Source organism: Neomonachus schauinslandi, chromosome 4, assembly GCF_002201575.2.
Source record: "Neomonachus schauinslandi chromosome 4, ASM220157v2, whole genome shotgun sequence".
NCBI lineage: Eukaryota > Metazoa > Chordata > Mammalia > Carnivora > Phocidae > Neomonachus > Neomonachus schauinslandi.
In genome coordinates, this window is record NC_058406.1 from 42,426,194 (window position 1) to 42,449,355 (window position 23,162).

General features: G+C 51.1%; 1 protein-coding gene across 3 annotated transcripts; it reads right to left on the reverse strand.

The window, feature by feature from the left end:
• Nucleotides 1-14,532: 14,532 nt before the first annotated feature.
• Nucleotides 14,533-22,443, reverse strand: LDLRAD1 (low density lipoprotein receptor class A domain containing 1). 3 transcript variants are annotated; one of them, XM_021683931.1, is made up of 7 exons: nt 22,390-22,443; nt 21,801-21,852; nt 20,375-20,377; nt 19,746-19,871; nt 17,680-17,817; nt 15,809-15,937; nt 14,533-14,681 (listed from the first exon to the last, which is right to left on the reverse strand). In XM_021683931.1, the coding sequence occupies exons 1-7, from the start codon at nt 22,408-22,410 to the stop codon at nt 14,533-14,535; spliced, it is 618 nt and encodes a 205-aa protein (XP_021539606.1). In that variant the 5' UTR covers nt 22,411-22,443. The 3 variants fall into 3 exon arrangements, with proteins under 3 accessions (XP_021539606.1, XP_021539607.1, XP_021539608.1); XM_021683932.1 differs by lacking the exons at nt 19,746-19,871; nt 20,375-20,377; XM_021683933.1 differs by lacking the exons at nt 17,680-17,817; nt 19,746-19,871; nt 20,375-20,377.
• Nucleotides 22,444-23,162: the final 719 nt, after the last annotated feature.

Here is a 23,162-nt window from a genome sequence, read left to right on the forward strand (position 1 = left end):
GTTCTGCTTGTGAAATGTAGAATGGAGCCACAGGAAATAACACTTTGGGGTAGAAAGCCATGTGAATTAACAAGGCAGCTTAGCATGATTTGTTACTATAAGGTGGCCCAGCCAAGAAGGGGTGTGTGTGTGTGTGTGTGTGTGTGTGTGTGCGTGTGCGTGTACGTGTGCGTGTGTGTGTGTGCATATGGCTACCATTATTGACTACCTCCAGTGTGCCACACCCTGTCCATACAACAACAATGGAAGATAGGTATTAGCCCCACTTTAGAGTAAGAAAACTCAGCCTCAAGGGGCACCTGGGTGGCTCAGTTCGTTAAGTATCCGACTCTTGATTTCCGCTCAGGTCATGATCTCAGGGTCCTGGGATCAAGCCCTGCATAGGGCTCTGCACTCCACACTCAGCGGGGAGACTGCTTGAGGATTCTCTCTCCCTCTCCCTCTGCCCCTCCCTCCACTTGCATTCTCCCTCTCTCTCTCAAATAAATAAATCTTAAAAAAAAAAAAAAAGAAAACCCAACATCATGTTAGGGGAGTTGATTAAGGTCACAGAGCTCATAAGTGACAGAACCAGAATTTATACTCTTCTATCCTAAAGCCCACTCTCACATTGCCTTTTTTTTTTTTTAATGTATTATTTGTTTCAGGGGTACAGGTGTGTGTGATTCATCAGTCTTACACAATTCATAGCACTCACCATTAGCACATACCCTCCCCAATGTCCATCACGCAGCCACCCCATCCCGCCCACCCCCCTCCACTCCAGCAACCCTCAGTTTGTTTCCTGAGATTGAGTCTCTTATGGTTTGTCTCCCTCTCTGGTTTCATCTTGTTTCATTTTTCCCTCCCTTCCCCATGAAGTGGATGGAACTAGAGGGTATAATGCTAAGTGAAATAAGTCAACCAGAGAAAGACAATTACGATCTCACTGATATGAGGAATTTGAGAAACAAGACAGAGGATCATACATTACCTTCTTAAATAATAGCTACTGTTTATTAAAATCCCAACTATTAAGTCTATGAAGTAAACCACCAAGAATCATCACATAGTCCTGCAAAGTCAGGATTATCACCTCTGTTTGACAGAAGAGGAACCTGAGACCAATAACTTGCCTGAGACCAGTGCTTAAGCTTTATCCTGCATGCAAATTACCTGCGGATCATGTTAAAATGCAGATTCTGGTGAGTAGATCTGGAGTAGGGCCTGAGATTCAACATTTCTAACAAGTTTCCAGAAGATACTAGTGCTTCTAGTTTGTGGACCACTTAGAATAGCGAGGCTCAAGACCTTCCCTGTCCAGTACGGTAGCCCCTAGTGACACGTGGCCGTTGAGCACTTGAAATGGGGCTAGTCCCAAATTGAGATGTGCTGTAAAATACACACTGGATATCATATCAAAGCACAAAAAAGTATGAATGGAAAAAATCTCCCATTTTTAAGTATTGGTTGCATGTTAAAATGGTAATTTGGGGGTTAAAATATTCATTTCACCTGTTTTTGTGTCTACTATGACTACTACAAAGTTTACATGTCTTACATTTATGATTTGCATTGTATTTCTACTGGACAGTGCTGCTGTAGACCATATTCCATCCTTCCGGTGAGCTTAAAGCAGGACTTAACTGGCAAGTAAAAGGAAGGGAGTGAATGCCTCGAGGAATTAATACATTGGCATGACATACCTCAGTGTGACAGGTGTGACATTTGGAAATGCTCTGCAGTTCAACCAGGATTTTAATAAAAGGCGGATCTTGGGTCTGATACATGTTTTGTTTGCTAGGCAAACTATGTCTGGAAAAGCCTATTGCCCCAGATCATATGAGAAGTTCTGATTCTTCCCACACTTAAGATCGAGCAGAAGACGAATGGGTGTTGAGGTCGGGATAAACCCAGGAGAGTGTATAATGGAAGCCTAGAGTGGGAATGTTTAGACAAGAAGAGGGGAGTGCACTATGACAATGCTCTGAGAGGTGAGGTTGGATGAGAACAGATAATTCGGCAAGCTGAAGGTTGTTTGTGCCCTCGATTGGGTTGGGGGGAGAGGTCAGTGTTAAAAAGCCAAATGGAATAGATTAAAGAGAATGGGAGGTGAGGAAGTAGAGATGAGAACCACACAGAAATTCAAGTTGTACTCCGTAAAGGAGTATAAGTTCCACATTTTGATGGTAACTGGGGTCTTGGGGTCAAAGAAGTGTTTTCTTTCATCATTTTTGATTCAAGCATGTTTAAAAGAGAGAATAGAACAAACTCCCATGTACCCATTATCCACTGTGGTAGGCTGAATGATGCCCCCAAGGATGTCCAGATCATAACCCCTAGAACCTGCGAATATGTAACAGGGACTTTGCAGATGTGATTAAATTAAGGATCCTGAGATAGGGAGATGATTTTGGAGCATCTGAGTGGGCCCCACGTAACCACAAGGGTCCTTCTAAAAGGGAGGCAGGAGGTTCATGGAAGCAAGAGGTTGGAGGGATACAGGGAAGGGACCATGAGCAAAGGAATACGGGTGGCCTCTGGACACTGAAACAGGCAGGGAGACTGAGTCTCCCCTGAAGCCTCAGACAGAGGGAAAATACAGGAGAATGAGAAAGCATGAGAAGTGTTAAAGAAAGGGCAAGTGATTAGCTTTCACAGCCCTGTAAGTGCTTGGGACATCAGTCTTGCAGAGTTAGCTTGCAGGTTTTTTTCCTGGTCTTGAGATTCTCCTCACTGCCTTTTTAAGTGTTCAACTTAGCTTTGACCTTCTGGAATCCTGTAAGTAAACAAAGGTAATACCAAGTCAAAAATAAATAGAACGTGTTACCAAAAGGCCTTGCTTTCTTTCTAGTCCTTCCCCTGAAGGTCTTTCTGTACCTTTGGTCTGGGAATAACACAAAGGCTTAGCTTTGGAATAGGTTTTGTAAGAGAATATTCTGGCAACATTAAATGCTACATGGCTTCTGGCAAATAAAGAGCCGTGACCAGCTTTTCTGGCCACCTTTAACAAGCATCTTTCATCATCTTTACTTTTTGAAATTTATCTTAAATCCCAAGTTAGTAGTATTTAATACACCAGGTGTTGAGCTCTGGCTATCCCCATACTCTCTCGGTTGGAGAAGAATAATTACATTCTGGAATTCCTAGACTGTCCTCACCATGCTGATTTTGGCATCCAGCCATCACGGTCTTACTCTGAGTTTCCATAGAGAAATTTTGTCCTCTGCTCCTGCTTCAGCCTCTCATTCCTGGCAACCTCCTCTCTTTCAATTGTCAAAGATGGTTCTTGGGGCAGTGAAGAATCAGCTCTAGACTAGGAGTCAGAAAACCCGGCTCTAGTCAAATCTCTTCCTCTCTCTGGGCCTTGATTTCCTCATCTGTAAAAAGAATACAGTAACTAATTTGCTTACTAGGATTATTCTAGGGATTAAATGATATAATGTGAGTGAAAGTGCTTTAAACTATAAAGCTTAATCCAGATGTTATCTAATTATCATGATTTCTAGAGTCCTAGGACATTATTACAGCTCTTTATTTTACAGATGGGGAAGTGAAGCTCAGAGGGAAGAAGTTTATTCATTATGGTGGTTAATTTTATGTCTCAACGCTAGCTAGGCTATGATGCTCTCAAAAGCCACTCTAGGTGTTGTTGTGAAAGTATTTTATAAATGTGAGTAATAGTTAAACCAGTGGGTTTTAAATAAAAGAGATTACTCTCCATAATGTGGATGAGCTTCATCGAATCAGTTGTAGGCCTAAGAGAAAAGACTGAGATACCTAGAATAAACCTCTCTGCCCCTTCTCTCTCTGTACGTGTGTACACACGCGCACACACGCACACACACACACACACACCCCTCCTGTTTGTTTTTTTCCTCTCTGTAGACCACTTACTAATACATTCCTCCTTCACTCATATGGCAACAATTACTGGGCACCTACTGTGAGTTCTGTTAGGCAGAACAGATGAAGCAGGGTCCCTGCCCTCAAGTAGGAGACAGACCAGTGACTTCCCAAGTACAGCTTTGTGTGATCAGTACAGTGATTTGGGGATGCCCTGGGAGCTCTGGGACCAACGTGAAGGAATACTAAAATGGGTAACCAAGAACTGTGAGGCCTGAGATGTTTCCTAAAAGATGATGAGACCTGAGAACAGACATTTTGAAGGACAAGTGTGAGTTAGCAAATGAAAGAGAGGGGCTGGGCATTTCCAGCTCTGTGGAGTGTGGGAAAGAGTGGCAACATTTGCCCAGGTGAGGCGCTCCGGAGCTCTGGGGCTGGAGCCAGTGGGAGCTGGAGAGAGCTGAGAGATGAAGGTGGAGCCGTCAGCCAGGACCCTCTAGGGGAAGGCCTTTGTCCTAAAAATCACAGGGAGCCACGCAGGGGGGAAAGCAGGGATGACAGAAACCCATGGCTTGGAAAGGCACCTCCGGCTTCTCCGTGGAAGCTACCCAGGACGAGGACTCCAGCCAGGAGCCAAGGGAGGCCTGAGGGAAGGCAGAGATGCAGCAGGGGGCCGGCCGTGAGATGTCTTCATTCACTCCCAAGGGATGCATTTGTTGAGCATCTATATGCACCAGGCATCTGCTCGGTGATGGCGACCCACGACAAACAACACAGACACTGCAGCTGTGGAGTTTGGCAGGGGACCCGGAAGGATTTGGTGTTGATCTCCCGGAGAGGGAGTGGTCAAAGACAACGTCAAGTTCTCTAGACCGAGGTCAGTAACCACCCAAGGAACAAGTTTGGGGGCCAGATAAGTTCAGTTTGGGGCTTGTCAAGTTTGAGGTGGGACAACCAGATGAAACTGTCCAGGAGATCACTGATCCGTGAGTCTGAGGGGCCAGAGAGTTATGGGCCTGGGAGAGAGACTGGGAAGAAGCCAGGGGTGGGACTGAGATCAGGCAGGAAGAACAGGCTTCAGGCGAAGAATCTGGAACTGTATGCAAAATGTTCTGTGTTTGGATCAGTGTGGGATTCCCCCACCCTATGGCGTGGTTGCATAGCCATTATCACCTTCTCCCAGGGCAGAAAATACTCCGCCACCAACATATGAGCCGCTGAGATAAAAATGGGGTGGGCAGGTGGCTAATGAGGAGACTTTGGGAGTGGTGGCATTTAAAGGGAAGCAGAGGAAGAGTCACCTGAGAAGAAAGGGTCGAAGGAGGAGGAAGCCAGAACAGTATCCCGTGACGGAAACCACAAGAGGGGAGTCTTTCCCTGGTGCAGAAGGGGCAGGGAAGACGGAGACAAGCAGTTGGAATTGGAGATGAGAAGGTAGGCCGAGGGGAACCTGGCATAGAAGCAGGCTGTTTGAATATCAGACACACTGAGACGTGACACGTGTTCACGGCACAAGGAGCAATCCAGTAGAGGAGGGGAGCCCTCTGCGGCCCCTGTCCTCCCCCTTCAGGAAAGCAGTCAGCTCCCACAGAGCGAGGGGCAGCCAAGTGACAGGCCAGCGCAGGCAGCCCTGTGCAGCTCCCCAAGTAGGCTTGTTCAGGAGACCGAAACCCTTGATCCCAGGAGGAACAGCAAATGACCAGGGAGATGTGCAGCTTGAGAGGCCTCAGGGGGCAATGGTTAACTGTTTTCAGGCGAAGGGCTTTCCTGGGACAGAGGGAACAGATATATTTTCTGGATCCAGAACTAATGAAAGAGAGAGAGAGAGATTTGAGTCGGTAATGGACAAAAATTCCTAAGCTCACAGCTACTACGAGAGGTAGCAAGCTCCTCGTCGTCAGAAGTGTGCAACCAGAAGCTGGGTAATCATTTGGCAAGGCTGGTACAGAGATAATCCACAGACAAGCCGGTGGGGGATTGGATAGATGACCTTGAAAGTCCCCTTTAGGCTTGGCAATCTCTAATGCTTGTCAAATTTCCCTGGTCATCTCAAAGGTTTTGGTGAAATGGTCAAGAAAGACTATTTTGGGATTCATTTGATTAAAGAAAATTCATGCCACATAATGCTCATGAGTTTAGGAGCAGAAAGGGATAATATAACTTAACAAGATAGCACATCTAGTAAGTGTTGTAGCTCTTGGGAAGAAAATCACTGGCTTAGGCTTTGGATCAGTGATTCCTAGAAGTTTCCAAAGGTCACCTGAGGACTCCGTTTAAAAAAAAAAAAAAGAGAGAGAGAGAAAGAAAAAGTGCAGATAAGCTCTACCACTCCTTTCTGATTTGGAATAGCTGGTTGGCCCCGGGAACCTGTATTTTAATTAATTAATTACTTTTTAAAGATTTATTTATTTATTTATTTATTTTAGAGAGAGAGCATGCACGAGCAAGGGGGAGAGGCCGAGGGAGAGAGAGAAGCAGACTCTGCGCTGAGCACGGAGCCCGACGTGGGGCTCGATCCCAGGAACTGAGATCACGACCTGAGCCCAAATCAAGAGTCTGATGGATGCTGAGCCACCCAGGCACCCCGGAACCTGCATTTTAATCAAGCAACACTCCCCTTGCCCCAAGAGTCTGAAGTGGCAGATCCCAGGACTCCCCTGTGGGAAACTGGATGAAGATAATGGCTTGAGAACAAGGATCCTCTAAGCGAAGTGCTCGGTAAATCTCAGTGTGCTGCACAGATGGGGAGCTAGGCTCAGCCGTGTGGGGGGGCTTGCTGGGCAAGTTAGGGTGTCCTCTTGGACTGACTCCCAGGTCCAGTATTTCCCCACATCACTGAGCAGACTAAGTGGGACATTTTTCAGGCCTTAATCTCATCCATTCGCACTACTCCCCTCTGTGGAGGCTAGCACGCTTGAGTCATTGCCTCAGTCCCCCAGCCTATAAAATGAAATAGCGACAGCTTCTTGATGAATGAGGTAGAGCGAATCTGCAAGTGGGTGGGGCTGGAAAACTCTGGGAATGTGCCTCCCTCTGCCTTGTTCAATGGATTCAGAATGCAGCCAAGATGTAATAATGGGACCAGCTTTGCCTTCCCGCCTGGAACAAACAAAAAACCAGGCAGAATACGTGAAGCAGCAATTTTAAGACACTGGACATCAGGCAGTGAAGGACAGTGATCCCCGAGACTGAATGCTTTCTCCTCACTATCAGGAGCAAGGCAAGCATGTCTCTTCTCACCACTTCTATTCAACATTGTAAATGGCCATTGAAATCAGAGAAAAAATAAAAGCCATCCAGATTGGAAAGAAAGAAAACTGTCTTTATTCACAGATGATATGATTATCTATATGGAAAATCTGATAGAACCTACAAAAAAATATAGAACTAATAAGAGAGTTTAGCAAGGTATCTGATACATGACTGATGTACAAAAAATTAACTATATATACTAGCAGTGAAAAATCAGAAATTAAAATTTTAAAATGCCACTTGCCATCAAAAAATAGGAAATACTTAGGGATACGTCAGACAAAGGATGTACAAACCCGTACATTGAAAACCATACAACATTGCTGAGAAAAAGCAAAGGAGAACTAATAAAGAGAAAGAGAGAGAGAATGTAATCATGGGTGGGGACACTCAGCAATGTTAAGACGTCAGTTCTCCCCAAAACTGGTCTGTAGTTTCAATGCTATTTCAATCAAAATTCCAGCAGAACTTTTCTATAGAAATTGGCAAACTGACTCTAAAATTCATATGGAAATGGAAAGGACCTAGATAGAATACCCAAAAAACACCTTTGAGAAAGAACAAAGTAGGAAGACTAATACTGTCTGATTTCAGGGCTTCTTATAAAGCAACAGGAATCAAGACAGTATGGTATTGGCATCAAGGCCGACAAATAGATCAGTGGAACAAATAGACCACAAATATATAGATTACAGATACAAAGGCAATTCAGTAGAGAAAGGATTGTCTTTCCAACAAATTGGCGTTGGAACAATACCATGTGCAAAAACAAAACAGAAAGAATGTTGATTTATTCCTTGCACTATGTACAAAAATTAACTCAAAGTGGATCAGAGACCTAACTAGAAAACCAAAACTAGAGGGAGACAAACCATAAGAGACTCTTAGTCTCAGGAAACAAACTGAGGGTTGCTGGAGTAGAGGGGGGTGGGAGGGATGGGGTGGCTGGGTGATGGACGTTGGGGAGGGTATGTGCTATGGTGAGCACTGTGAATTGTGTAAGAGTGATGAATCACAGACCTGTACTCCTGAAACAAATAATACATTATATGTTAATTAAAAAAAAAAGAAAAACCAAAACTAGAAACCTTCTAGAACACATAGGATAAAAATCTTTGTGACCTAAGGCTAGGCAATTATTTCATATATACAGCACCAAAAGCATGATCCATAAAAGAAAAAAATCTGATAAATTGAACTTCATCAAAACAAAAAACGTCTGCTCTTGGAAAGACACTGTTAAAAGAATGAAGTGACAAATCACGGACTGGGAGAAATATTTGCAAATCACACCTCTAATAAAGGGTGTGTATTCAGAGTACATAAAAAAACTGTCGGGGCACCTGGGCAGCTCAGTTGTTAAGCGTCTGCCTTCGGCTCAGGTCATGATCCCAGGGTCCTGGGATCGAGTCCTGCATCCGGCTCCCTGTTCAGCGGGGAGCCTGCTTCTCCCTCTCCCACTCCCCCTGCTTGCGTCCCTTCTCTCGCTGTCTCTCTCTGTCAAATAAATAAAATTAAGATTTTATTTATTTGACAGAAAGAGCACAAGCAGAGGGAGAGGGAGAAGCAGGCTCCCCGCTGAGCAGGGAGCCTGATTCAGGACTCGATCCCAGGACCCTAAGATCATGACCTGAGCTGAAGGCAGCCGCTTAACCGACTGAGCCACCTAGGCGTCCCAAATAAATAAAATCTTAAAAAAAAAAACCTGTCAAAATCCAGTAATGAAAAAATAAACAATCAAAAAGAAAAAAGAAATAAAATAAAACGGGTAAGAGATCTGACGAACCCTTCACCAAGGAAGAAATATAGACGGCAACGATGCATATGAAAAGATGCTCAACATCATTAGTCATTAAGGAAATGCAACATAAAGTCACATTGAGATTCTACCACACACCTATTAGAATAGTTAAAATGAGGGGCACCTGGCTGGCTCAGTCGGAGGAGCATACAACTCTTGATCTCAGAGCCGTGAGTTTGAGCCCCACATTGGGGGTAGGGATTACTTAAATAAGTAAAAAACTAAAAAAAAAAAAAGAATAGCTAAAATGAAAAAGGCTGACCACAGCAAGTGTTGGCAAAGATATAGAGCAATAGAACTCTCATATTTCAATGATGGGAATGCAAAATGAAACAACTGCTTTGGAAAACAAGCAGTTTCATAAAAAGGTAAACATACACCGACCACATCCAGCCATTTTACTCCTAGGTATTACCCCAAGATAAATGAAAATACTATGTCCATATAAAGATTTGTCCGTAAATGATCGTAGCTGCTTTATTTGCAAGAGCCAAAATTGGGAATAATCCAAAATCCATTAGCAAATGAATGTGTAAGTGAAGAGTGCCTGAACTATCAGGTATGCTACCACACGGTAAGTCTCGTAATAGTTATTCGGAGTGAAAGAAGCCAGCCGGACAAAAAGGTTGTATACCATATGATTTTATTCATATAACATTCTAAAGAAGTACCGATTATACTGAAGAAAGAAAATCACTGGCTGCCTGAGTATGAGGGGGAGACTTGGGGAGGGGTAAGGCAGAAGGATTACAGAGGAGCATAAGGACACTTGAGGGTGGATGAATATGTTCACTATCTTAATTGTCATAGTTTCGTGGGTGTATACATATGTCAAACTTATGAAAGTATATACTTAAGGTATGTGTAACTTACTGTAGGTCAATTATACCTCAATAAAGCTGTTCTTAGAAACTCATGGAACTTAAGGGACCCTGGGTGGCTCAGTCGGTTAAGTGTGTCCGATTCTTGGTTTTGGCTCAGGTCATGATCTCATGGGTCGTGGGATCGAGCCCTGTGCCCAGATCCCCACTCAGCGGGGAGTCTGCTTTAGATTCTCTCCCCCTGCCCTTCCCCCTGCACGTGTGTGCTCTCTCTCCCTCACTCTCTTTAAAATAAATAAATAAATCTTAAAAAAAACCTCATTGACCTTAAGCACATATACTTAAGATCTATGCATTTACTGTATGTAAATTATACCTTACTAAATTATTTTTTTAAAAGAGGATTCAGAGAAATCTCTTTTACCTTGACCTGGAGTTGCTCAGTGGCCCTCAGAATCCCAGTGATGGCCACCAGACAGTGCCACTTTGAGCTGGTCCTGGTGTCCTCTTGTCGAAAGCGTGGCTGGGCTATGTGTTTCTCCCCAGTTCCAGCCATCTGTGGTTCGGTGAGTCTAAGGATGAACAGAGAGTCCTAAGCAAACAGTGACCTCAGAGGGTTAAACCAGACCAGATTTCTAGTCCAAACCCTGGGGTGAAGGCTGAGCCTCTTTAAATTCCATTCATCTATCCCTGCGTGTTTGCACAGCAAAGAACCCATTGTGCTCCGAGTACTGATCTCAGAGACGGAGGGGAGGCCAGGGAAGCTGGGAGATGGCAAATATTGACGCTGGCTGCCTGGGTTCTCCATGCAGGCTGTTGCATTCAATCCCCCCCACCCCCACCCCACTGCAACCAGCCCCGCTCTGCTGATGCGAACCAGGGGAGGGGCCTGGCTGGCTGCCCTGGGCTCTGTGTCTTTCTGGACCCGGCTTATGGAGGATTGTTCAGGAGGTTGCTGTGCACCTGCTTCTTTCTGAAAGGAAGAACCGATAAACGAGAAAAGAGCAAACGCCATTCTGCCAGCGCCAGCCACCTCCTGTTTACAGGCTGCTGCTCCCTGGCCTGGGCTCCGGCTTTCTTGTCCAGGGAATCCAGGCTGCAAAAGAGCGAGACATCAGGGAGGGGCTGTGGCAGGCTCTGGATTTGGGGCTGTCCAGGTTCGATCCTGGCTCTGTGGTCTCAGGCAAGCAGCTTCGTCTCTCTATGCCTCTGTCAAGTGTGACTAACCAAACCAGGTGCCTGGGATGGTTGTGTATATTAGGGAAAATGAGATACAAGAGACAAGACATATATAAGGTGGTGAGAGTGCTTGGCATGTACTCAGTGCTGGCTAAATACTGCCTTTTAATATTCATTAAAGCCCTTGGCGCAGTGCTTGGCACTCCCCTTTCTTCTGCTTAAAGCTTTAATGTTTCCAAGTGGCGTTCACATTCTGGATCTCACTTTTTCTTCTCAATGAGCCTGCAAGATAGTTTGCCGATGACATCGTTCTTCCTGACGCCCGGAAGAGAGCCTTCTTAGCAGCCCCTCCTCAGAAGGGAAGAATCAAATGTGTTCCTCCTGCTGCAGACCTCTGCCAGCATCACGTAGCGTGCAGAGTCAAGTTCATTCCCTGCAGCCCAGCATCAGAGGCTCTTCCTCACCCTGAAGCCATGGGGTACTGTTTCACATTCCCTCGGCTCCCAGCCGCCCTCCCTGCACTCTTCAGCCTGGGCTGCCCTGGGCCTGCTTCCCACTGGGCTCCATCATGGCCCTGCGTGGGCATCACCACCACCAGAAGCTTCCCAGATCTCCCGAAACAGCGTCCAACAGCGGACTGCCGCAGCTGAGCCCCCAGACTCCTGGCTCTGCCCCCAACCAGTCATGCACACTTCAGAAGGTGCTGGCCTCTCTACGTGTGTGCAAACGGTTACCCGCCTCGGAGCACCGTTGTGAGAATGGAGGGTAAAGCTCTTACTGAGCGCAGTGCCTGGGTCCTAGTAAACGCTCAGCAGGGGCCAACTGTGCGCAACTCTGTGCACCTGGGAATCTGGCTTGTAGGTCCTGCCCTGCTACGGCCACGCTGAGTGGACCGGGACAAGTTTGTTCCAGCCTTGCTTCTCCGTGCTGTAAAATGAAGCATCTTAACCCCTAGGGGCCCGTGGGCGGGTTTGGTTGGGAGGGGAGGGTAAAATGACGGGCAACCAATGGCGCCCGTGCCTCGGGCACTTTTCTGAAAAGAGCCACTAAAGAAGCCAGGGACTGGAGGAGCCCTGGGGCCAGCTGCCCCTCCCCCGCAGGGCCCATCTGCAGCACCAGCAGGAAGCGTTTTCCTGGCGGGGACCGGGCACTCTCCGGCTGCCCGAACCACTGAGGCTGCCCGGTATGAGCATACGAGGGGCACATTCCCATAGCCCCCTCCCAGCAGCCTTGTTTTCAACAACTAGTGCTCAGGGCATGGGGAGCACATCCCATCTGAGTGCTGGAATGAGCCTCTGGACCTTTTCTTGTTCCTCGGGGACCAGCTCAGCCCTTTATTCCCCTGGAGACTGGCATCCTGTTGGAGAAGGCGCACCCAGGGCGGGAGGACTGGTGCTCCTTCTTGGGTCTGGACTCCTCCACCTCCCCCTTCCCCCTCTTCCCTCCCCGCTCCCTGCTCCCTAAAGTCCCTGTGTTCCACCAGTAAGTAGCCTTTGACTACCCCCTCTGCCCACTTGGTCCGGGAGCTGGCATCTTTCTTCGACTAGTGTAATTAAAGCTCATGGTAGGTCCAGGATGCTTCCTTGCTCATTGCCCCTGATGATGCCCACTGCCCTTAGGAGGAGGTGTGACAGGCTGTGCCCTGCAGGATCACATCCTGGTTCACCTCCTCACCTCATCTCCTACTGTCTCCTACCCCCAGCCGATGCTTTGGCTACTCTGGCCTGCTGCACATTCCTGGGCTGAGCTATACCCAGTCACACCCCCATATCTGCATTCACATCGGCCCCTCAGTGGGGAATGAATGGCCTTCTCCTCCACCCCTACCCCTGGAAATTCTCCTACCCTCCGGAGCCAGCCCCAGGCATCAGAACTGACGATGCCCTGAGCGAGCCCCAAGTGCCTCACTTGGGCTGCAGTTGGAGGGAAGCTTAGCCACGGGTGACTGTCCCTCAGCCAGGATCCCTGAGGTACCTTGTCCCAGGAGCTGGTCCTCAGGTCATCAGGCTCAGGGACGGGATTGTGTCCTCACTCCCCAAAGGCACCTCGTTGGTGGCCTCAGCCCAGCATTCCTGCTACCCCACCCATCCTCTATGTGTGAGGGGCCTCCTCCATGAGACCCTGTGCTCCTTGTGTGCTGGGATCCAGGTCTCTTTGCTCCTGGGTGCCTGGCATTGCCTTGGCCCAGAGCAGGTGCATGGAGGCTGCTCAGTGAGGAAAAGAATGAACTAGAGCTCAACGGTCTCTCAGATGCTTATGTTCAATTCGAATCTCACCAAAGACTGCTATATTTTATTAATTTTCAATGGGGATATATCTGTCTTCCTCAACAAGAACTCTCCTTTTGGCCAGATTCCAAATTCTAAGTGTCTTTTTCAGGATAGGGGTGGACCACATTCTGACCTTCAAATTTTTAAAAATTTTTTAAAGATTTTTTATTTTTTATTTTTTTATTTTCACATTTTTATTTTTATTTTATTTTTTAAAGATTTATTTATTAGTGGGCAGAGGGAGAGAGAGAATTTAAACAGACTCCACACTCAGTGCAGAGCCCAACGCAGGACTTGATCTCACAACCCTGAGATCATGACCTGAGTAGAAACCAAGAGTCAGACGCTCAACCCACCCAGGTGCCCCCCAAATTACTTTTTTTAAATACCCCGCAGAAATTCTGTTCCTGGCCAAGGTATGATCCCACTGGGAGCAGAAAAGGCTTCGGAGCTGGGACACTAGAGACTGTGCTTGAGTTCCAGTTCCGGCACTGACTTTGTTGTATGACCTGGGCAAGTCATTTCTTCTTCTGGACCTCGGTTTCCTCATCTGTTTAAGGGGGATACCCATCCTTGCCTGTCTGGCTATTGTGAAACCGGAAAGTATTCAGATAAACGGCTCATTCACTCAGGCTTCCGGGACCAAAATACAGTCCCTCCCTCAGGAAGTCTGGGCTGTTTGGCTGGGCAGCTGGCCATGGGGTGTAGGGTGGGGAGTGGCAGGGTGAAGAATGGGATGGACAGAAGGGCCGTGAGGAGCCCCTCAAGCTGCTCTTTCTCCTGACCTTCTATTCTCCAGCTCAGAGCCTCCCGGGATGGCTTCCCATGGGCAGGATGGCAGGTACCCTGCCTCGTGTGCAATCTCCTCTGATCGATCAGCAAGGCCTACTAGGATCACTGAGTGGAGAAAAATGCTAAGGCTGCATGTGAACCCAGCAATATCTGTCTTGGGTACCCAAGGAGGCAGAAAGTGGCATCCACTTCACATATATGTGCCATCCATAAGAGCTGAACTCCTTGGCTTGGTTTTATCTTTTTTCTAAGGGGTGACAGGGTCAGGATCTGGAGCCTGTCTTGGGGCAGAGGAACAGCTTTCTTCTGTGTGGCCCCACAGACATGCCTAAAATCATGAACGCGGATCCCTTTCCTCTTTGTCAGGAGTGGTCTGACCTGGTAGTGAGCCCCTGACACTGGAGGCATTCAAGGATAGGCTGAACAACTTGAAAGCAGTAGAGGCGATTCTTATTCAGAGACACTGGTGCGTGGATCCCACTAGATGATCTTGAAGCCTCCTTCTTGCCCTCGTGTTCTTGCATTTGATGCTCATGTGAAGCCTTACCAGTGCCTTTCCACCCTGCCTCGCACTCTGGCCCGGGGGCCCCACTCAGGGTCCAGGACAGGAGTACTCATCGGACCAGTCGGAGCAGTGCTGCACGAGGTCACGGCAGAGGCTCCTGGGGATGCAGCCGCAGTACCCGAAGACGGTGGAGGGGCAGCGCCACCAGCCCGGGCCACAGGGCGGGCATGCGGTCACTGTGGGCACAGCGGAAGGGGCGCTGCTGTGGCCGGAGCAGCCTGGCTCCCACGGCCCCACCCCGTCGGACATGGCTTGACTGTATTCCTTATGCCCCTGTGGCAGAGAGAATCTAGACTCCCCAGATCACAGGCTGTGTGACCGTAAGCAAGTCTCTCACCCTGCCTGGGCCTCGGTTTCCTCCTCGGCTCAAGGTTGTTATTAAGGAAGATAAGCCAAGGGCCAGGCACACAGCCAGTGTTCGGATATTAAGGGGGGCATATTTTCCTCCCTCCCTCACCCTGACTCAGCCACACCAGCCGACTTATGACAGGCTCCTTGAGGATGCCTCACGGACTTCCCTCCTTTTCTCTGTACCCTGGGCCCCCACTGTGCTTTCCTGCATGCTCAGCTTCTGCCTGTTGAAACCTGTCCCCTCTCTAAAGCCTGCTTGAATACCGCGTCTTCTGAGAAGACTCCCTTGATTCTTACCTGCACCCCTCCCCTCAAAAAACCCCTCTCTAGGTCCCCAGCACGTCCTTTTGGCCTCAGCATGATGTTAGTCCTGGGGGTTGGACACATGTTTGATTCCCTTCTGGCACCAGGCACTGAACATTTGTTGATTGAACAATGGGGAAGGAATTGAAAGGAAAGTTTGGGGCAGTGAAAGAGCGCCAGACTTGGAGTCAGGAGACCTGGGTTTACATTCCTGCTCCTTTCCTATCCCTTCTTCTATGAAGTCCCTTCTCTGCTCTGGCCTCAGTTTACCTACATATGAGTTTGGGGCTAGTGATTCCTGCCCTGCTTTCCTCACAGGATGGTTGGGAGGTGCAGAGGAGAGGAGGGAAACCCATGCTGAAATCCCAGTTTGGCCTTATACGTACTCCTTGCATGACCATCTGGTCCCTGGTTTCTTCATCCGTGCCCTTGAAGGTAGGTGCCCCACCCCAGAAGAATAAGCCTCCAGAAGAAGCCACTTGGAGTGGTAGCGAGCCCTCCACCAGTGGAGGCATTCAAACAGCAGTGGAAAACTTCATGGAATGCAAGAAGGGGAGGCAGGGGAACCTCTGAGATTCTCTGGTCAAGCTCTACCCTTTGGCCACTGCCTAGCCCCCTGCCCCAGCCTAGCCTGTGCCCAGACCCATACCTGGGCTCAGTTCATCTGAGCAGTCCCCGCAGTTGTTGGCCCCATCACACTTTTGGTCTGAGTAGATCCAGGAAGACGGGTCTCCACAGCGGGCGACGAGGAAGCTGGGGAGGCTCTGGGGCATGTCCCCTACAGTGGCACAGATGAAGCAGGGGGAGGTCCACATCTGGCCTCCAGACGTCTATCTGGAGGTGGACTGTCCTGGCTACCCCCAAACCCGGGCTCACAAGGAGAAGGGCACAGGAGAAGGTTTCCTGGGGAGGAGGCCAAGTCAAGGGGAGAGGAGGATTCTTTCCCTGTCTGCCCAACAAGATGGCCAGAGAGCGGCATCTCCCTCGTTCATTCCCGGCTTAGCTCTGGGGCATGCCCACCTCACACCATTGCTTGCACTATTCCTTCCTCCAGAAACGTCCTTTCCGACACCTCTCCAAAGCCATTCCACTTTCAAGACCAGGCTCAAGTTCCTTCACCTCCAGGAAACCTCCTCCAACAGGAACGTAACAAGAATAAATGTGAAGTCTTGCACTTGGGCGCCAGAATGCAGAGGATGTGGGTTCACAAACTTTGTGAGAGAGGGAGTCAGGGCACTGTTCTTGAAAGTGGGTTCTGTGTTAGGCAGTGGCGCGAAGGGGCTACCAAAAAAGAACACAAACTCAGGCCACAGGACGAGAGGCCTTTGGGAGGAGAAAAGCCTTTGTTCTTTGGACTAGCCAGGGCCGGCCAGAAATGTCATGGATACTTCTAGAGCCCGACCGAAGAGGGGGACGAGGGCAGCTGGTGTGTGTCCTGTGGTGTGCTGGTGGAGTGGAGAAAACCAGCCCCGAGGGGCATGACCGTAGGAGTGTGGAGTGTGGCCCTGGGAAGGGGATACTCACGGTGGGCAAGAAAGCAATTTTCAAATCCATGCAGTGCCCCCATCATGGAAGATAGATTCAAATGTGGTTCAGATGAGGGAACAGAGTTGGAACCAATCAAGGATGCTACAGGGGGACAGCTCTAAGCTCAGTCCACGGGAGACACTCCCGTGAAAACCATGTGATGAGGGGAGCAGCTGCCTCAGGCTGTAGTGAGCCCCCCATCCCAGGAGTATGCAAGCAGAGGCTAGGTGGGTTTGTTAGGAGACAATTTGGGCATGAGCTGTGACATGTACTAGATGACCTTTGACATCTCTTCTAGTCTAGAAGGTCCATGATGCAGTGACGCTTCCCCCCTCCACTCCCCCACCCCACCCACTCCAACTCCCCAGACTCTCTCCATCCTACATGGAAAGTGCCTAGTCCACATAGCCAGGGCTTTTCTCTCCTGGGCACTGTCAGGTCTCTAAGGTCTGGGACCCATTCATTCATTCATTCATTCACTCATTCATTCATTCTTTCATTCACTTCTTCCATCGTCCATTCAGGGAATCATCTCAGAGACTCCTCTGCCAGGCACAGAGGCCCCCAGGTCAAGCAGACCAGGCCCACCCTTGAGGGGTTCACAGTCTGATGGGGGTGGCAAATGTGCCAATGTGAGTCGGGCTGGGGCACAGGGAAGTAGAGGGGCTATGGGAGCCCCGAGGAGGGACCTTGACCTACTTGGAGAGTCAGGGAAGGCTTCCGGGTGGAGTTAACACTTGAACTCTGCCTCGAAAGATGAATACGGGTTCTCTGGGGGGGAGATGCGCTAGGAGTGAAGGCCTTCCTAGTCCGGGCACGTATGTGTGCCTGCGCCTGGGGCGGGCTGAGGACCCGTGGGACAGGAAGGCGTCTGGTTTGACTGGGGACACTAGAGCTTTAGTGTGGCTGCAGGGAGAACTGGAGTGGGGGGCAACCCCGAACAGGCCCTGGAGGGGTCCACTTGGGGCAGGGCAGGACTGAGCAGGTACTCACGGCACATGGCCTCGTCCTCGTCCTCGCCGTGGGCACAGGTGCGGACGCCGTCACAGACCCTGCTGGCGGGGATGCAACTCCTCCGGTCGTGGCACAGGAAGCCCGTCCTGTTCGTCAGCGTCACACAGGTCTGGGCCCCTGAGTTGGCAGGGGGAGACCGCAGAGGGTCAAGAGTGGTGCTCACAAGTTCCCGTAACTCGGCCGCACACTGAGCTGGCCCGAGGGGCTGGGGCGGCCAGGAGGATACTGGGCTGGGTCCAAGCCCTCGCTCTACCGTTTGCCGACTGCGTGACCTTGGGCAGGTGCCTTGACCTCTCTGAGCCTCAGATTTCTTGTTTGTACAATGGGGACCAGAGCACACACCCCACAGGACTGCTGGGGAGCTTACATACAAGCTTTTGTGTGAATAACCTAGAACACAGAAAGTGCAGAGTAACTCACGGTTCCCTCCTTTACTGAGGGCTTATTGACAGTCTTCCAGAAGCTCCTGAGGACAGGGCTCCAGTCAATGCAGTGGTTTTAATAATGGTGGAGTTCCTGGTGCCAGGTCAGCTTGTCGGAAGCAATCTCTTGGGGTGGGCTGGGGACCCTTATGCCATAATCCGGACATCGGGGCACAACTTTACAGGCTGCAGAGCACTTTGACATTTGTATTCTGTTTCCCCAAATAGCTCTGGGAGGTGTCATCCTTAGCCCCATTTTATAGATGAGAAAAGTAGGGCTCAGAGAGGTGCAAGGCCCAGTCACACGGCTAATAGCCCGGCCCGCTGACCCTGCTCTTCCCCGAGGCTGGGGCTGGCTCCCCAGTGTCCAGGAATGGTGGGCAGCTGAGCATCTTCCCTTCCATCCTACTGGGGGGGACACCCGCCCCCGGGCTGCTCTGAAGAATTAAAGGAGAGAAAATGGCAGACAAGGTGGGGAGGTCACCCTGGCCCCCCGGCTGTGCATGCCGGCTGGAGACGGGCTCGGCCCTGTGCAGGTGTGTTTGGGCGCCCACGAACCGCCTCCCACCTCCCGGAGCGGTTTCGGCTAGTGCGAGGGGGGCTGAGTCTCAGAGACATCCCCGCTGTCCCACATACATACACACACTGACACGCATGCACATGCACAGACGTGCACACTCATGCACACGGATACACACTCTCACACAGACAGGTATGCACACACAGATGTGTGCACACACTCACGGGCACACGTGTGTGTGCACATGGGCACATGAATGCGACTCCTCACATGTTCACTTCACTCGGTGCCCATGTTCTTGCACAAGGGGGTAGAGTACTGTGGATTTTACCCCTTGCTCCCCCTTGTCCCTTTCTACCCCCCACCTGGCTACAGAGCCATCTCTCAGGAAGGACACCCCACCCCCAGCTGAAGCCCCTGCCCGTGGCGCTCTGGATGGTGACCCTTCCCCAGTACAGCCTTTGAGGCCCTGGGCACCCGCCCTGCCCACTGCTCTGGCCCTCGGAGCCACTGGCCTCCTGTGTCTCCTCCTCACGTTTCCTCCCACCCTCGGGACTCTGCACCTGGCCTTTCCTGTGCCTGGAGGCTTTTCCTGCCACCCTGCCACTAACCACTGCCCACCTTTTCTTCATGGCCCCGCTTCCTTTCACTTCTCAAGCTGCCCACCTGACTCCTAGCCTGGGTCAGAGCCCCTGTTCAAGACTCGCAGAGCCCCTATTAACCCCGCCTTAATGGACTTCTTTGATTAATGTCCATTAATCTCCAAACTATTAGTTCCATGAGGCAGGGCTGCAGGGATGGACCAGACATGGCCCTGTCCTCTGGTGGAGGCAGACACACAGATGGATGGCACCCCCAGGAAGTGTGGGGGCCGTGGGGGCCAAGGCACGCCACCCAGCCTAGGGGTCAGGGAAGGGTTCCTGAGGAAGGTGACATCAGAGCTGGGTCCTCTCGATAACTCGTATTGCAGATGTGCAAATGGCAGCTCAGAGTCCTGGATGTGTCTCATCATGGAGAAGCCGGCAGTGTTAGGCTTCCTTATCACTCTGTGGTCCCCATCCCCTCCTAGCAAGCCCGGCCCACCCTCTCTGGACCACACTGACCTGGTGTGCGCGGTGGGAGTCCAAGGATGGTGACCAGGGCGATCAGGGCTGCAAGGGTCACCAGCAGGAGCAGCAAGAAGGCCGAGAGACAGGCGCACCGGCGCGAGCAGCAGAGCAGGCCGCAGCCTACGTGCAGGGTGGGAAACCAGTGGCCACCAGGGATCCCCCTTGCCCACCCCTACAGATGCGCCTCCCCACCTGCGGGGTTGGGGGCAGGAAGGCCGCCTTGGAGGAGGGGGCTCCTGAGCCTTCCATGATGCTCTTGGTTCTGCCTGTGGGCCCACCTCTGCCAAGCACCCGTCCCTCGCCCGGGCCAGTGGCTGGTGAGCAGCAGTGGGGATGAGCGTCCGAGTCCCTGCATCATGGCCCTCACCCCGCTGTCCTCCTTCGAGGACTTCTCCTCAGGAGGCCAGGAGAAATGGACACCTGCTTAGTGAGCTGCTGCCTGGAGAAAAACTAAAGCAGGCCCTAGGTAGCAATTGCTTTTACTTTTCAAAAACAACCTTTATTTTATAGACGAGGAAACTGAGGCTCAGAGAAGAAAAGGTCCAGATCACCTCATGCAGAGCTGGGACACGAGTCAACGCCAAAAGCTTTGAACGATGCCAACTGACCGTCCAGTCTGGAACCAGCTGATGCTGGTTGGACTCCCAGCTGGATCACACTGAGAAGTCACTTTATTTCTCTACGTCTGTTTCCTCATGTGGAAAGGCGGGGCGGGGTGGGTGGGTCATAATATCTACCTTAGGGTTGTTGAGAGGACCAAGCTAAGCTAGCGAACCGGTTGGAACAGTGCTTGGCACATAGTCAGTGCTCTAAAGGTTTCAGCTAGTAGGTCGCGGGTGCCGGAGGGAGGGGCGCCAGGAGCCGGGGTGGGATTTCCACAGGCAGGGCAGGGAGGGTGCCAGGGGAAGGCATTCCAGGGACAGTGTGTAGGAGCGAAGGCCTGGCGCAAGGGTGTGGGGAACTGAGCCAAAAACCCGCCACGCCCACAGGGCTGCTGGTGGCTCCCTGGTCGGTGAACACAGGGCCAACTCAGGTAACCAGGGAGACAGCGTGGAGCCCAGGCATTCAAGCAGCTGCTCCTCAAATATTTGTGCAGCACAGGCTGTGGGGGGGGGGAGGGGAGGGTCCCAGGGGGGACCTGAGACAGGACTGGCAGCACCGGGCCCGGGCCCACGAAGACGCCGCTCTTTGGAGCTCAGAAGCCCTTTGGCGCCGGCCCTCCCTGGACAGATGGGGGAAGGAAGATATTTGTCCCACAGCCATGCCCAGCAGGGAGCTGTGAATGAGCGCACAGGCACTTTGCCACCAGAGGAACCCCAGCTTGAATTTGAGCTCCATCTACCTCTCCCACCTCCCAACTGCACGGTATCCCAGTTTGGCCAAGCTCCCCAAACTCCCTTAGCCTCAGCTGCCTCATCTGTTATTGTCTCCAAATAGGACCCCTTCTCAGAGCTGTCCCGGGGACTGCAAGAGGCCATATGCTGCCTGGCACAGACTAGGGCGGGGTGGGGGGGGTGGAGGTAGGTGTTGATCCTTTATAGCTGATATTATTTTTATCTACCTCTGATTCTCTTTCCTCATTGGCAAATGTGGGCCAAGACAGGGCATACAGTAGATGCTCAATAAATGTGTGTTCCTTCCTATATTGCATAAAGGCAAAGCAACCTGTCCTGGGTGCATGGTGAGTCAGTGGTACACAGTAGGTGCTCACTAAGTGTGTGATCCTGCCTACTTGATCCCTCAGAGGGACAGAGAATGGCCCGGGTCACCCACCAAGTCAGGGAATTGGCCCCCGAGCTCTTTAGGTCATCGTGGAAACTGTATGGGGTGTATGGGAGGCTGCACAGATAGGTGCTCAACAAATGCAGGGAGCGAAAGAAGCCCCCTCTTAAGCAGGTGACTGTCAGCCCGGCGGCCAGGAAGCTGGGAGCAGACGATGTCAGTGTGGAGGCAGAGGTCTGAGGGACAGTGGGGGCCTTAGGGAGCCCTGTTCATGCCTCTGTAGCGGCCCCACCTCAAGGGAGCCCCCCGGGGGGCTCTGCCCTTTACCTTCCCCTCCAGGGAGGGCTTTGGCTCCAGCAGCACTGTCATTGCCGTCTCCCTGCCCAAGAGAACAGAGGGAGGGTGGGCTGAGGTGGGCCGAGGGCTGGCCTCTGGGAGCCAGACAGAAGGCCTTTTCCGAAGGGTCGAGGAGAGCCTGGCGTGGAATCATGGGCCGCACGCCTGCCAGTGTGCTGTGCGCCTCAAGCCCACCACGCCCGCTTCACGACTGCACCCCTTCGCCTGGACCGTGTCCTCTGCCCGCAATGCCCTTCTCCCCACTGTCCACTTGGCAAACTTTCATCCTTCAACCCTGCTCAGGCTCATCCTTGGAGGGGCTTTCCTTGATGCCGCCTCCCATAGTGCTGACCGCTCCCTCCCCTGGCCCCCTGTCCACCTGGCTCTCTGGCTCCCTTCCAGCGCTCGCCACCCGAACTATGCGGCCGGTTCACCTGCTGGGTCCCCTACAACCTGGGAGGGAGCCTCCAGAGCAGGGGAGACCTGGGCCACCTCAGCGCCTCCCCTTTTTACTTAAGCCCACTCTTTGCCCCAGGGTTGGCTCCCCCAGGTCGGGGGGCCATTTTAAAGCAGCTCTTACCTGGGGGAAGATTTTGTTCATGTCTCTGGCCTCCAGCTCCCAGCTCCAGCCTCCCGGCACTGGGGAGCCCTGTGCAGAGAACTCGGCACAGGTTCCTGCCCCGTCACCAGGGGCAGCCTGGCGGAGGGAGGACAGCAGGCCTGGCCTGGCCACACCCTCCCTGCGGGCAGTCCCCTCCCAGGCTCCTGCCTGGCCCTTCCCCTCCGCCCTCTGATGGAGCACTCCAAGGTGGGAATCCTCCTGCCCACATTACCGACAAAGAGCCTGAGGTTCAGAGAGGAAGAAATTGACCCTAGGTCACACAGTAGGGAGGGGGAAGCGGAGTTCGGATCTGCTTTTTCCTCCACACCAGTGGTGAGACCGGGGGCTCTCAGACCCCTCAGCTGCATGAAGATCCAGGCAGAAATACGGAGAATTAATGTTTTAGTGCCTAAAAAACAGGAATCATTTTCTTATTGTTCTATTCAATTTAATAGGTAATCTATGTGGAGAGAATATGCATTTTCCACTAAAATTAAAAAGCAAATATAATTTTAAATTATTTTCTTTTAAAAAGTGGCCATGTGCCTTTTCATCTTTCCGGAGATGGTGCCCGTGGTGGGGAAGGGGCGGGCGGGTTGCTCACCTGAATAACCCTTGCTACCCATCCCGCAGGTGGCAGCCTCATCCCACTGCTGAGGAGACCAAGGCCCTGGGAGCTCAAGGGACTGGCTGGAGGACGAAAGGAGGAGAGGTGTCCACCTTGGAACTGAGCGCGGGGCCTCCAGGGAAGT